At 39.9% G+C, this 16,577-nt stretch overlaps 1 protein-coding gene across 1 annotated transcript in view; it reads left to right on the top strand.

Moving 5' to 3' along the window:
• The window catches only part of ADARB2 (adenosine deaminase RNA specific B2 (inactive)), a 564,845-nt gene that overhangs the window by 246,956 nt on the left and 301,312 nt on the right, over window positions 1–16,577 (top strand). Inside the window, exon 4 of the mRNA XM_078662777.1 lies at window positions 8,775–8,889. Coding sequence (XP_078518903.1) covers window positions 8,775–8,889 — 115 coding nt within the window. The remainder of the gene's footprint in view (window positions 1–8,774; window positions 8,890–16,577) is intronic.

Genomic DNA, 16,577 nt, shown 5'->3' with positions numbered 1-16,577 from the left:
CACAAACCTACATTTACTAAGGGTAGTAAACCTGGGGCTGCGTCAAAATGGTACGCCTTCCCAACAGAGGTATAATGAGGACAAATGTCTTTATTTCTCCTTGTTATTTCCTCTTTCTACGTGTGCTGCACTTTGCAGCATACATAGAAAGAGGAAAATGCCTCTAAGGATTTGTTTTGTGCAGGAAAGTGCCTCTTCCTGCACAAAAACAATCCATCTTATAACGTAGGTGCCCTTACACCATGGCGCAAGGGTGCCTAAGTTGGCGCTAGGCAGCACTCAGTGCACAAGTGCAGGGAGAGAGCAGGAATGCGTCAAATTTTAGCAGATATTGTGCGGTCCCGCTTTCTTACTGTCATGCAGTGCAGCAGTTGTCTTGCTGCGTTGAGTGACATTTTGATAAATCTGACCTGAAATTTCCACTTTACTCCTTGTACATGACATCTTATTAACTGTTGTCAAATTACATCCTACACAACTATTTTCATACTCACACCACATTTATAGATTAAACCGTAGCATGCAGAGACATCTTAAGTGCTTTGGGACCCAGGTCCAACCATACTTTGGGGGGCCCTGTTCAGAACAGATTTTAATGTATGATCCAATTTCAGCTTTCATGATCTTTTCTGTTAGGCCACAGGCACACACGTCCTGATTCTAAATGTGTTTACATCTAATATTCAGAGATGGTGTCCTGTGTTTTCAATATTATAACACAGCAGCAGCTCACTAATGTTACTAAAAATAATCTCCCAGTGACACCCACCCATTTCTCACGTCCCGTTTTGATGTAAAAGAAACTTTTTATGGTGGCTGCATGGAAGATGAACACAACATTTCTCTGCAAAATGTTTGCAATGTGGCTCCCACACATCACCCACATTAAAATTAAATTAAAGGAAAACGGTATTTAAAACAATCTGTTTATGAAATATTAAAGGCCATCAGGGCAAGATTCTCTGCAGAACAAAGTTCAGGGGCCCTGTGAAAGACTAGGGCCCTGGGCCAGAGCCCACGTGGCCCATGCCTTAAAACGTCTCTGCCAGTGTGAACACGTACAGATATGTGTGTGTGTGGGGGGGGGGGGGGGGGGGGGTTATTGTAAAAGCCATGTCTTCCTTCTTGTATACTAGAGCAAAGGGTTCTCCTCATTGGCTGCTCCAACATAACGCCGCACTCTGACGTCAAATCGATGTTTTATGCTCTGCAGTGCACAAAAACCAAAAATATGATTCATAGCTTTGTATGTTGCCTTAAAATGCAGTTGAATTCACTGGTGTGGGATTATCAGTAGCATAAGGCTATTATCGTTATTATAACAGTTTTTATAAGACGCTTATGCCACAGCAAGGTTTCAGAACGCGTAGCTGTGTCCCCACATGGAAAAACACAGTCACAGACTGAGAAACAAAAGCCAATTAAACCGAGCGTACAAAAACAACAATTATAGGGGAAAAGGCACAATTGCGAACAGGAGATCACGCTGGGATCTGAAGAAATATTTACCAATTTCGGCCATCAAATGACAGTGAGTGGAGAGCAAAGTAATTTGAATAGAGCGCGGGGGTAACCGGGGAGAGCCGCGAGTGGGACAGGCGACGAGGAAATGCTAATCAGCGGGGAAAGCCATTGACATGGTAAAAGGCGGGAAGCGAAATGAGTCCGCGTGGCAGCGCCTGGATCTCGATGCCCGTGTGAGCTTTTAGGGACTCTTTTATGCAATCAGAGCATCAGTGGGGAATTCTGACATTAACATCTTGGGCCTCTGAGGTGTCACGTTCTCCCAGCATCCAATTCGAAACACAGTTTTCGGCTCCAACAATGAGAAGCCTCCCGACTGGGCAGCAGATGTCTAAAATGCATTAGCAGCCATTATGCAAACTCGTAAAATATGGTCTAGGCCGCTATTCAGAACTTGTCTTTCTGCAATAAGAATATGTGTCAGATGAACAGTATTTTACATACAGCAAACGAGAACGTAAAAAGTCAAATTGTGGTAGTTTTCACTTGTGTTATTTTATATTGTTTCATCACGTTACCTGACTAATTATACCCCAAACATTTAAACAAAGTGGTAGTTTTAAATACCCCAAGTGCCAGCTGTTTTTCAGCACTAATATTCTGAATAATGAAAATAAATAAGGTGCACTCAGTTCCTTGCTGGCAGTCTTCTGGGTAAAACTGACATTCAGCAGCATTCGTGAAGATATTAAAATCAATATATTATAAAAGGGAAAGCGTTTAGTAAATATAATCTATTGAACTTCTGTCTTTGGGTTCCTGGGAAAGGAATATCAGAAAGGTTAGTTTTGCATATGGGTGGAGCGTCATACAATCCCATAGAACAGATGCCAGCAGGCTTCCGTTTTTCTCTTCCTGTTGTACTATAAAGTGTGCTTTATACCAGCTGTATGATAGGGATAAATTATCTATGTTTTTTAATGCAATTTTAGATTTGAACAAGTTTTTCTTTATATTCACACATTGCTATGGAATTACAGACATGCATATGAGTTCAAGGTATGGGACTGAAATGTCAAGTTTTAAAATATCTTGCTACAAAAATATGGCAACAAAAACAAGGTGACGGTTGGAATGCGTGAATACATTTCAGACACTGGCAACAGCTCGGGCCACATCCGTGTATATAGTTTTTCACCCAGCATCGCATCTCAGTTTGGACCCAGCATTATGCAAATCAGTCTTGACCCTGCACCAATCGGACTAGTCCAGCTCTAACTGCCAAGCCAAGTCCTCCATGAACCAGAACACAAGCAACCTAGGACTGATTTGCCCTTATTAGGGCTCATCAACCTGGTATAGTCAATAAAAAGTGCTCAGAGTAGTCAAAATGGGGTAAAGAAATAGGCATATATAGATTGTAGGTGTCCAGATATGCTCTGATTGTCTACTGTAATGGGGGCTAGTCAATCCTGATTGGCAGGGCACTACATGAACAATACCTAGTGTCAGCTTTTACAGGACTCAGAAACGTGGTTCCTGAATCCTGAAAATGAATGGAAAAAAATATAAGGGGAAGGATGAGAACTCATAACACCCCCTTCTTTGGCTGACCACAACATGGACAAAATGTTGTGGCAGCCATTACAGGACTCCGGGTTTGGTACTCATTGAAATGCATTGTAATGAATTCCATCATCAGTTGGTGGTGTTCTACACACTTTAGGAATTCTTGGCAGCCTACTGAGATTTGATGAAGCATGTTTAAGAAAAGATGGTTTGTTTTCTCTCATGATGTTCACATGGAAGTCAAGGAAGGTGCCCAGAAGCTAAAATAGGGGCACATTATCTATAAATTCAGATTATCGTCATCTGCCATGTGATATTATAGTCTCTTATTCTGGGTGAAACGTACTTCCAACAGCAGCAGGTGCCTGTCAGCTGATTTGTGCTGGAAAATGGGCCTCTGTGAAGGGTCACCCCAAACTTTGTACCTTCCTCCTCCTCTTTTCTGGACTTGTTTTTGTTGGCTTTAGGACTCTCAGCCCTTTAGCACTGCTATCCACTGCTAAAGTGTATGTTCTCTCCTCTAATCATGGCTTGCTTGATCTATCCACCTGTTTGGAATATTTAATTTACCGATAAGTCCCTAGTAGAGTGCACTGCATGTGCACAGGGCCTGTAAATTAAATCACACTAGTGAGCCTGCAGCACTTATTGTGACACCCACTCAAGTAGCACTTTAAACATGTCTCAGGCCTGCCACTGCAGAGCCTGTGTGCGCAGTTTACATTGCCATGTCGACTTGGCATTTAAACTACCTTGCGAAGCCTTAAACTTCCCTTTTATTACATATGGGTCACCCCTAAGGTATGCCCTAAGTAACCAATAGGCCAGGGCGATGTGTTGTTAATAGGTAGGACATATTCTTTTAAGTTTTTCATGTTCTGGTAGTACAAAATACCCACATTTGTTTTTACTGCAGTGAGGCCTACCCCTTTCATAGGTTGACATTGGGAATCCCTTATTACACTTATAGGCTGTATTTCCTGTTTGAGAAGGAGTAGTTCTGTCATGTTTCATATCATTGGAATGGTAATGATAAATTCTCTTTACTGGTAAAGACAAATTTATCGCTACCCTTTTGAAAATGCCACATGCCAAGATGGCACTTTTCTGCTAGGGTGGGTGACAGCTGTACTTTTTGTGCATTCCCTCTGTACAGCCACACACAAAGGGAGCTTAGTGTGACTGAGTGGCCATCTACATCCTGAGGGCTGATGAGCTGGGAGGGGAACCCCTGTGCACTACAAAGCCCCTCTTTGAAGTCAGCTACACTTCAAAGGCACAACTGGGTATAAGTACTGGGTCTCTGAATCCACCAAATCAGACACCACATGACCTGCGAAGAACTCTGCCAGTAGGAAGGACTGTTGTGCTGTCAGAAGGAGTGCCACTCTACTGGACTGCTGCTCTGGAAGCACTGGTTTTCTGCTGTGGTGCCCTGGAGCCTGCTACCCCCTGCCCCGCTGAGGACAAACTGGACTAACTTACTTGAACCCAGAGTGATCTCCAATGGCATGCTTACTTGCCTCCTGTTTTAAGACTCAGGGATATACAATTTTACCCCCTACTCCTGTGCCTGGTCCATTAGAAGTGGATCCACGTGCTTGCTCCATTGTATCCAATCCATCCTTTGCTGCTTGAGCAGAATTGATGCATTACCGCTGTTACAGGAAGAGAACCAGCACATCGGTCTTGGAACCAGCGCATCACCATCAGACTCGATTGATTGGAATCACCACATCGCCGCCACTGCAGAAAGATGATCGCCTTATCCCCCCGAATGCGTGGAGAAACCAGGCATATCGGCTTTGGAACCAATGCCTCTCAGAACTGGCTCCTGGGCTTCGGAACCACTGCATTACCATCATTACATGGAGAAAATCAGATCATCACATCGACTGCGGGATTAAACCCGATGCATTGCTCGGCGTCAGCCCGCATCTCGCTGTTGCGACCAAGATCAAGGTACTTTTGTTTAGGGGGGTTTGCGTGGTGCGTGTACCCGGCCTGTACTCCATCGAAGTAAGCCTGAAGTTTTGACTTTGCCCCGGTCCGATGTGACCAGATAACCCTATAGGCGCATATTGTTTGTAAGTGCTCTATTTCACTTTATATTCTTTAAAAATTCATATCTTGACTCCTACTTATTGGAATTTCGTCGTTTTGGTGTTGTTTTATATATAAAGTCATAATCAATTTTTCTAAACTAGTATGGAGTCTTTTTGTGGTGTTTTCACTGTGTTACTGTTTGAAGTGTTGCACAAATACTTTACACATTGCCTCTTACGTTAAGTCTGCCTGCTCTGTGCCAAGCTACCAAAGGGTGAGGATAGGTTAATTTATAATGTGTATCTGACTTACACTGGGCAGGATTGTGTTTCCTGATTTTACAGAGAGAATACTTCTGTCAACCAGAAACACAATTTCGAAAAATTCCCCAGTATACACTGCATCATGCCACAATGTTCTAATGAATAAATAGAGCGCTATCATTCTGTAATTATGAGAAATATGTGGCTTTCCTAAAGCCATCTTGATAGAATAAAACCTATGAACCATAAAGCATTTGCTTAAGAAATTAACTAAATGAAGGGATTATTCTTGTAAGATAAATTATGGTTAGTATTCTACAAAGCTAAAATGAGGACACTTTGTCTATGGGTTCTCAAATATCGTCCTCATTCATTTCAGTAAAACATTCTGAAATGCAAAGAGAAACGTACTTCCAACACTAGCAACAGTGTGTCAGTTAACTCCCTAGTAATCAACTGCATCACCACAGAGTTCTAATAAACAACTAGAGCGCTAACATTTAGTATTCATGACAAGAATGTAGCACACCTGAAGCCATCTTGATGGATTCAAAGCTGTAAAACCGAAAGCATTTTCTTTGAAAATGAACAAAATAAGAGGTTTTTCTTGTCATAGAACGCAGGGTTATTGCTCTAGAAAACTACAATGAAGAAACATTTTCTATGAGTTCTCAAAAAATCTTCTGCATCCTTTTCAGTAAAACATTCTGAACAGCAGAGAGTAGCATGTACTTCCAGCAGCATCCTTAAAGTTAAGTCCCTAGTAATCAACTGCAGTGTCATAATACAGTTCTAATGAACATCTAGAGTGCTAACTTTTTTATTTGAACCAAAAATGAGACACTCTTTAACATCATTTTAATTGAAATATGAGCTGTTGATTTTAAAGCCTCTCTGGAAGAGCAGATTGAAATAAATGAACATAGGGATGTTAAGGCATGGGTTCACTAACATAATATAGAATGCTACAATATCGACCTACTAAAATATTGAGGTAAAAATATAGAATACCAAAATATCGACCTCCTATCTCCAAACTGGTAAGTACACAAATATCGAATCAAAAATATCGATGTAAAAAATTTAGTTAGTCAAAATATCGAATTTTTTATAATGCTTTAAATTAATTAAAAATTAATGAAATAATAAATATAGTTAACTTAAACATACTTAAAATACTTAAATAACCTTAAAATTAATAAATAATGAATGTAAGTTTAAAAAAACATACAAATTGATTTGTTAATACATATATATATATAAACATAATATTAATACAAAATTTACAATATTTTTACCGTAGGATAGCAGAAAGGGTAAAATTTACTATTACCACTCCAGTGAGTGCAACAGTAGTCAAAGCGTTGGATAGCGTAGGGGTAATAATTACTATTCCCACTCCAGAGAGTGCAACAGTAGGGAAAGCATTGGATAGCGTGGGGGTAAAAATTACTATTCCCACTCCAGAGAGTGCAACAGTAGGGAAAGCGTTGGATAGCTTAGGGGTAAAAATTACTATTCCCACTCCAGAGAGTGCAACAGTAGGGAAAGTGTTGGATAGCGTAGGTGTAAAAATTACTATTCCCACTCCAGAGAGTGCAACAGTAGGGAAAGCGTTGGATAGCAGGAGGGTAAAAATTACTATTCCCACTCCAGTGAGTGCAACAGTAGGGAAAGTAAATACTTCATATATAAATAAAAATACAATAAATATTAATACCAATTACAAATTAATTAAAATAATTAACACTTTTATATAATATATTAATTAATCAATTAAAAATAAAAATTAAAATTAATTAATAAAAATAATTACCTACTAATACAAATTATTTACCAATTAACAATAAATTAATTAACAATTAAAAAAGAATTAAAAATTAGATTAAAAAAAAGAATTTAAAAATAGAATTACTTAGAATTAAATTACTCCCCTCCCTCTTCCCCTATAAACCCACAACCCGCTACAGAATTATATTACGCAAAAATTAAATACCATATAAATAATTAATTAATATAAATAATAAAATAAATCTACACTTTTCAAACATATACCAACATAAAAAACACTTTAAAAATTGTTATATTTTTGTAGTCTATATTCTGTCCATTCGATATTATGTCCATTCTATATTTTTTATTCAATATTAATGCTATCCTATTCGATATTTTTGTAGTCTATATTCTGTCCAGTCGATATTGTGTCCATTCTATATTTTTTAATCGATATTAATGCAAATCAATATTAAAAACTCAATATTTTGACTGTATACCTAAGGCATGCATGAAATCAGAGGGTTAAAAATGTGAAGGGAGGTATGGGTTTTCAGTTAACTGGAGACATAATATATTTCTAATGGTGATTAAAATTGTGAAAGAGATAGATATCTGCATAAGTACAGCATCCCAGTTCCACATCTAGATAGTCTGCCTACCCATCTTCTCGGTCGCTTAACAGCTCCCTAGTTTTAAAATAGTAACATTTTGGTAGCTAGATATGACTATATATTTGTAGTTAGCTGTTGCAATGAGACACAAGCTAACATTAAAAAAAAAGGATTAAAAAAAATCAATTACGCTGTAGCAAATGGCTCTGGCCATTTAGTCCCTCATGATTTTTCACCTTTCACTACCCATTTGTAAAAAAAACTTTTACTGTGCGTGAGTCTACCAGAGTTTCACTCATGATAAACTCATGGTAAGATAAAGCCACTGCTGCACAGATAGATTAAGAGGCTCTGTCATAAATGCTCTCTACCACAAGATGGTGAAAACTGACAAAAGTGCCTCACTTAGCATTGCCATGAAGGCATGAGAGACAGCCAGGATTCTTTCTAAAAACATACAGAGGAGTTTCCTGTCATGTACTGACATGCTGTGCATTGTCTTCCTGGATAGGAAAAACATGGCAGACGTGGCTCTAAGTAAGGGTGGCCTTCTAATACCATGTTAGGTGGTGGTTGAGCTGTGCACAGGGTGTTGCAAAAGCGAACTGGTGCTTGGTTTGTAGCCTTTGAATGTGTGTTATCAGTCTGACTAAATATCAACAGGGATTTAAACTTCTGTTTCTAAATGTTTCTAAAACTACTTTTTAAAATGCGTCAGGTCATGTTTAGAAAATAACAACACATATATGTAACATGCATTTTGTATTCCATAAACTTTGGAAATGCCATCCAGTACATATGATGAGTGATTGTAGCCAACTTCTTAATTATTGACGCATTCCTTTGCATCTGACTGCACAAAGCAGCTGCAGGAAATGCAAATCAATTTTACTGTACACTTTGCAGTTTTGCATCCCTGAGATCTTGTACTTTGACATCGGCACTGATACAATTAATTTAGCTAATGAATGTTTGATAAGGCGTTGACACCATTACTTGGACTGTAGGATTCTAATTTAGATATTGAATATTTTTGTCTTTTCAGGATTTTGCAGATTCTGTCTATCAGCTTGTCACGCAGAAGTTCCAGCAACTGACAGAAAATATGACTTCCATGCACACGTGTCACAAAGCCCTTGCAGGAATTGTAATGACCAGAGGTAAGTTGTTTTTGTTCATTTGTGTTGAATCTTTTTGGACACAGAGGTGTTTACAGAGTCCAACAAATTAAAGGTTCATTGGTCTTCATTTCGAGTTTAGTGAGGTGGCAGTCAAATGGCTGGTGCCCCTTCCCCCGAATATTAGACTCCAGTCGACATTTCCCACTATCCGAACATGGATTTGTCTGCAAGGCAACTCACAACTCTATGGTGGGAGCCATTTTGTTAAACAAAAAAGAATTAACAGCTTTCCCGCGATGCAGCATTAGTATCAGACCAGTCAGCACTTTAAAAAAAATTATGAGACAAAGTGCCAAAGTGGAAGGTTTTCTTCTGAAAATTAAAAATATGTGTGGTTGGTGCACTGGGAGTTTTGTCCCAAGAAACATTTGAAAATTTACCACGCACTTGCGGTGAAGGCAAACTAACGGTTCAAATAGAAAAATGTGAGTGACAATCAATGGATTGGCATAATGCAATCCAAGAGCAGCGGTGGCCGGCACAGGTAAGCGCAGTGGGGAGGGCGGGGTGGGAGTGGGGGGAATTCGACAGGCAATGGAATAAGTATGATCAAATAAATAAATAAATAACACCTATTCCGTCGTCTGTCAGCTTTCCCCCCTGCCGTGCCCTTCCCCTCCCCTCCGCGCTTACCTGTGCCTGCCACCGCTGCCCAACAGAAAGCTCAGAGTGACATACTAGATTGGCTGCTTGGCTTATATTGGTTCCTCTTACTCACATACCACCAGAGTTCAAATTTCAATAGGTGGAGTTATAGTGTAAGTATAGAAATCAATAAATAGATAGTGATGTAGTCTCAATTATCACCTGAGAAGAAATAGGATGACATCACAGACATTTTTCCCTAATGTAAAAAAAAACACTACAAAATTATTTTGTTGCTTGTGTAATACAGATTTGTGCAAACAGATTTTGGTTTCGTCCATAATACAGAAAGATTTTACACCTAGGTATAGACGCAGGAGACACATTTTACAAGCATGTGTAGCACAGATATTATCAACATAAATTAATTATAGCGATGTTACCACTTAAATTCTATTTCAAGAATACATTTTAAGAAGAAAAATAGAGTTAAATGAGTTTATACCCAATTTCCATCACAGATCTGTGGGATTTCACAAGATCTCAAGGCAAACCACAACTGCCCACCCCACAGCCCCATATGAGGATTTACTACTGTATACTTGTATACAGTTGTGGTGTACTATTCGCACTAGTAACCTATATACGGCTGTCAGATATCCTTGTGTGGATTTCTGACAGGAGTAAATTGAGCTATTTCCATCCATAGACGTAGGCTGACGGCCATATGTGACAATGTGAATCCTGCAGTAATTTTGCCTCTCACTTACAGCTATATTTAGAGCTTGGCAGACAAAGTACTCGGTTCGACTTGTCAGATGTCCTGCCCGCCACATTTAGAGTGACATCAACTGTAATGCACTTATAATGCAGCAGACGGGACATCCACCACTCTTTGACTGTGTACTCTGTCTGCTAAACTCTAAACGAGGCCTATAGTCTTACCTTTCACATAAGAAAAGTGAAAAACATACGTTTTTTATTTCTTATTATGAAAAAAAAGTGAATTATCTTTCTTTTATATTCATCCTGTTGCAAATATCGTTTTCTCTATTCAGTATTACACAGCCAGAAAAAAAATGCAAATGGATTCGTCCCATGTTTTTTAATTTCAAAGTGTTTTATTAGTTTTATACAAACAAATACAGTAGCATTCTGTCACTTTTAATCAGTCCAGTGTTTTTATAACATCGTTCATGGTTTGCATGTGATTCTGCTACTGGAGTCTGCACGGGAGAAACAGTTCAGATCGATTTTCTTTTTAGTACTACCTACACACAACAAAGACTTTGATGATGGACTGGTTCCCTGACAGCCACATGCCCCGTCTGATTCCATTTGATTGCTAACAAAGAGGTACCATTGTCAAGCAACATATGCGAGGAGTCCACAGTGTAAACTCAAAAGAAAATGTACTTAGTAATCTTTTACCCTACATCACTGCAATGATGCTGCTAGGCGGTAATCGTTTGGATCATGTTGTTTTAAAAACTGTTTAATATTGAAAAATGTTAACTACTAGGTGCTGCTTATTAGTTCATTGATTCTATTTTACCCTCCCCATTACCCAATCCTCACTTTTGCTCTCCGGTTCGCCACCTGCTTCCGCCATTTGAAGTGGAGAGAGTCTGCTGGTCTCCTCACATCACTACTTCCTTTGGGCCACTAGACCGCCACCACTTTGGGCAGCTCGACGGTCTAGACTTTTTGGCCTCCAGTTAGGGATCCGCATTTAAGACGTTGCAGGGCACGGACGCGCCGCTGGCACGCCAAAGGCGCGTCTAAGGCAAGTCTATCTTCATTTCAATAGGGAACAACTGCTGAATCTTTCCCCCCCTCAGGTAAAAGTCATTTATGCATCCCATAGATCCTCTTAAACAAACTAATTTGGTAAAGAGTACAGGATGTGATATTACGTTCTTTGATACTAAAGTTTGTACTGTAACAGCTATGGAGGCTCTTGGAGCCGAATCACTTCCAACACAGCAACTGCTATGCAGGGCACTTATTAATTCTAAATCGTTGTTTAAAAATACATTTGAATTATGTGACTTTTTATGGACCGACAGCCTGGATATGGCATTTATTACCTAAACCTACTCTGGTCCGGATTTAATGTTAGCTATTCCTGATGGTTTTCAATCTTTAGGCATGACTGAGCAGTCAAGAAGGGTGGGGAACTTGTGATTGTGTATTGCAATGATATCTCTGGTTTCTTCACTGCTGTCCCCAACACGTTTGAGTCCGAGGCACTGTCCTTTAAACTTTCCCTCAATAAACACATATAATTTAACAGGCTCCTAATTTATTGTCTGCCATGCCTAGTGTTCCTTTTGTACAATTTGTCAGTCAATGGGTGGATACATGGAAGGTCGATCATGCAGATTACACAATCCTAGGGGATTTTAATTTCCACTTAGAAACCAGTCATGACAAAGAATTTGAAGCCCTTATTTCCTGATAAGTAGCCTTGGGTTGGAGCAGCTGGTCAGCACACCTACACACTCGACCGGGTATAGACTGGATGGTACATTTTCCGACAATAGCTTGCTATCTTTTATTGACTCATTGCCACATACATGGTCGGATCATCAAACAGTGATGTTTAAAATCAAAATTGCAGCCCTTCCAGCGAAGTCCGCAGTCCCACCTAAATCAAGAAAAATTCACCCATGGCACAAAATAGATTACACTAACTTAGCAGAGATTCTTACGACCTCTACACTGACCCCCCTCCACAAGCCTTGATGACACCACCAGCAACTACCCCTCCTGGCTAGATCTGGCTATTAGACAGCTAGTCCCAGCAAAAATCACAACGCACAGGAAAGCCTCTTTGCCACAGCCCTGGTTCTCAGACAAACTGAGAGAATGTAAACATGCCTATAAAAAGTAACAAACTAAAAATGTGTGAATATAATGCCCTAATGCTCTAGAAAGCTCAAATTAAGACACATTTAATACGAGTTCTCAAATATCTTACGCATCCATTTGTAGAGAACAAATCAGCCTACGTTACTCACCAAATAAAAATGGCAAAAAACTGGACCAATGAGTTATTTACCATGGCAATTGTTTTGTAATTTATTTAATTTTCCCTTGCCATAGTCCGTCAAAATCCCCCTCCCCACCGGGCCTCACCGCACCACTGCTCTTACCTACACGGGCTACAGCTGACTCCTAGAACAGAAACAAACAACTGCTCAGGCCTATTAGTCCTTCCAAAAATCGGTATGCTGCTACCCCTGTTTTATGTCAACACCCCAGGGCATGGACAGTAGTCTCATGACATCAAAGAGGATGCGTGATGTGCCCAATCAGATGGCAGAAAAAGGCTCTGGACCTTGGTTTTACCATGGACAAGCATAGGCTTCCACACACACGCTTGATTAGTGCACTAGCTTTGGCAAATAAAAAATCAGGCTATACGTTTCACATGCAACCGGGTCACTCAGGACAAGGGCACAGACCCATATACCATGCGAGGGACATTCCTGTCCACACAATATGCGTTCAAACTTATATACTGTTTGTGAGGTAGAAATATAGTTCAGCACAATAGCTATTAACTACCCTCCACGCAATCAAGGACCTGAGCAGCAGGTGAACGTGCATATCAAGGGGGCGGGTCTAATGAAAAGCCATTATGGTCCTGTTGGTAAAGGCAACAACGCTATTAGCACTCCTCCAACCTATCCCAAAACAGGAAATTTAGCAGAAGCTTCCTCTTGCCTGAAATACAGCGTGAAAAAAACTGCTCCATTCTCCAGTGGCACTCTCTCAGCCTCTTGCTCTGAAGTAGCCCCTGCAGACACGCCTGACCAGGCTAAGCTCCTTGCTTTGCTGAGGAGCATATGCCCAATCAGCCAAAGAAGAGTAGAACAAATAAGCAAACATGTACGAGTGTTCATTTTATGCCCCATATTTAAGGTGAGAGTAAACTTCTGCTCCTGCTGGGCACCCTATTTTTCCCAGCACTTGCTTTCAGGCTGGATGGGGCCAAAGGCACACCATAGGTGAGGGAGGAACAGAACACAATGCTCTGTTTTTTGGCCGGTAACAGTAGCTATTTCCCACAAAGTGTGCATCATGATTGGCTGGTCAGCTCTCAATGTTCCTTCAAAACTTTAAAAATAAAAATAAAATAAGGTGCTAATATATAAGATAACCAATGTACAAGTATAGAATTGCATGATTCATAATGCTGTGAACTACAATCAATTCTATTCTGTCCTAATATTAATGTTTCCATTTGGAATAAGCCACCTCCTCTTAAGTGTGCCATGATATGAACTTAGGCCTATTACATAGGAAACATCAACAACTCATAATATCAATAATATTGCAGTGATGAATCTGTAAAGCAGCCTATTTATGAGGGGCAAGTACTTCCCAGGCAACCTACATGGCAAAATGGCCCCCTCCCTCTATGCATACCTTCCTTCCTCGTTCCCTCTCAACCCCTTCCATAGCTGCCAGGTTTTCCAGGTAAACACATGATGAGATGCTCCAGTCCAGGTTTATTTTCCTTGAATTCTGAGACTTGTAGACCTGTTTTAAAAAGGAATAAACAAGACTACAAGTTCCAGAATTCAAAGAATAAACTTGGACTGGAGCAGCACATTGCGTGTGAACCTGGGAACCTTGACAGGCTGCCCTACCATCTTCGCTGCTTCCTTCCTCTCCTGCCCCACGTTAGTGACAACATCTGATGTCTGAGAGACCTACATGCAATCCAGTTACATTAAGCACCTGAGCAGTTCACATATTTAACCCCTTATCCGCTGCGTGAATTCCGGTGCGGTGCGAGGGAGGGGTGGGTTTGGGCGTGGCGCTGCGGTACTCATGACAGCTGCCATCATAAATCACGGTGGGCGTGTGCTCATGACAGCCGAGAGCCGTCAGAACTCCGCCCACTGATTAATTCTCCCACACAGGCGGGGAATTAACAGTGCATGGGCCGAGCGGTAACGTTTTGACTGCTCCCGGCCATCATGAGCACACACCTACTGTCACTCATGACGGCCGGGAGCCGTCATGAGCACCGAAAAGGTTAAATCATGTTAATCTTTAAAATCAAAGAAGAATAAGCCTTATTCATCCCATCACAAAAGTACAAGGGTGCGTAGCTGCTATTGTGATGATGTTTATTTGCGATGTTCATCGCTTCTAAGGAGGTAGTACAGGATTGAACCTACATATGATATATGTCCTACCCTTAATTTGTCTTTAACAGGTCCAATGAATCAAATTTGCATTCATGTTCCCTTATAGGATATATTACATTCATAGAAGGCGAATTATTAGAGAAATAGGCATGAAATAAATAGGATGCATAACTATAATGGATCAAGGGGTTTTGCTGACATGATAAGTAACCTTCAGGCCAAAGGTAAAACCATTTTAAATGTCAGCAGAGCTAGGAGTGGGTGAAGATCCACTCGTTCCATGGCTTTGCCTCACCCTCTTACTCCAGCTCCACGCTGTTACAATGCTTGTTACCCGGATCAGAACACCAGCAATAGGAAGAAGAGTAAAATTAATACTAAGATTAATGTTACCATTAGAAATGCAACTATCACTATGAGTAGGGTAATAATTGTGGTAGCTGCACTAGTATTATTAATAATTTCATGATTACAAATGTATTACTAATACTATGCTTAATGTATTATTGTTATTATTATTATTATTATTATTATTATTACTACTATTTTCCCAATAGTGTTGTTGTTATGAATATTGTTGTTATTTACATCAGCATTATTATTGTTATTATTAATAATGATAAAAATAATAACAACAATCATAGAATCATGATAATAACCATGATAGTAAAAATAACAAAAATAATAAGAATAATGATACTACTAGTGCTACCTTTACAAGTAGTAATATTATTCCTATTATGATCACTAGTATAATGACGATAATAGAATAGTAATAATGATATCAATAATAATAAAAATCATACTTACATGTATGATGATGATTATGGATATGATGATGATTATTATTATTATTAATACTAATATTTAGGCCCAGGTTCGACGAGCATTATAGCACTTCACAGACCTATTTTGGGGATGTGTAAAATACAAAAAAAACATAAGAGGTGAAGTTCGCTTACTTCCAGTTAGCAAATCTGATAGGCAGGAGGGTTTAAATCACCGGAGCGTGTATGGGTTTAGGGTACATATTTACATTCAGGGTAAAAACTGACTTGTTTAAATGATTTGAAGGAAACCTTCCCTAGCAGGATGGAATCATTTTCCCAGCTGATTATAATTACATTTTTACTGTAATATTTGGAATATACCAACCTTCTTCTCATTCCCAATCTTACCCTCAACTTCAGTCAAGATTTGATTTGTGCCTCTTCGGTGCTGATGTGCCAGTTATACTGCCTCCACTTTAGGCAGCCCGGGGCCAGGGCCGGACTGGGAACCAAAAGCAGCCCAGGCAAATTGCTGCAGACCAGCCCCCACACTGTGCGTAGCATACGAGCGCAGCAAGCAAATCTGCCCACTGCAAAGAGGGTTTGGGGGGAGGGAGTCTATCCCCAACAAAATTGAGGAAAAAAATTACAAAAATGTTGCATTCGACAACACATTTTCATTATACATTCAATTGTATTAGCTTTTAGAGCACAGTAAATGATGACCTTACAGTGCACCAGTATATGACAATCTTATTGGGGCCCTTCAATGATTCCCTCACTATCGTCCTCCAACAGTACCCCACATCTCTCTAGCCCCTCGCACATGTATTTAATTTGCTTTATAGGGCCTCTTATACCCGTGTAGGGAGTCGGAGCACATTACATCACACACACACAGAGAGGCAATGAATCATACATGTGTAAATCAGTGTATAGAAAATGTAACATAAGTCAAAGGGGACTACAAGGTGTAGGATTCACATGTCCTCCATACTGGTAAGCATTTTTGGAGTGCTTGGTCTGGAAAAGCACAAACTCAGAATTCAAAACTTAACACAGTGGTTGGATTTACTTATAAGAATGTATTTCTACCCAAACAACCCATTTTAGAAACATTAGGATACTTAAAGGCTTGGGACAA

Source organism: Lissotriton helveticus, chromosome 10 (assembly GCF_964261635.1).
Source record: "Lissotriton helveticus chromosome 10, aLisHel1.1, whole genome shotgun sequence".
Classification (NCBI taxonomy): Eukaryota; Metazoa; Chordata; class Amphibia; order Caudata; family Salamandridae; genus Lissotriton; species Lissotriton helveticus.
This window is presented reverse-complemented; position numbering and strand designations above follow the sequence as displayed.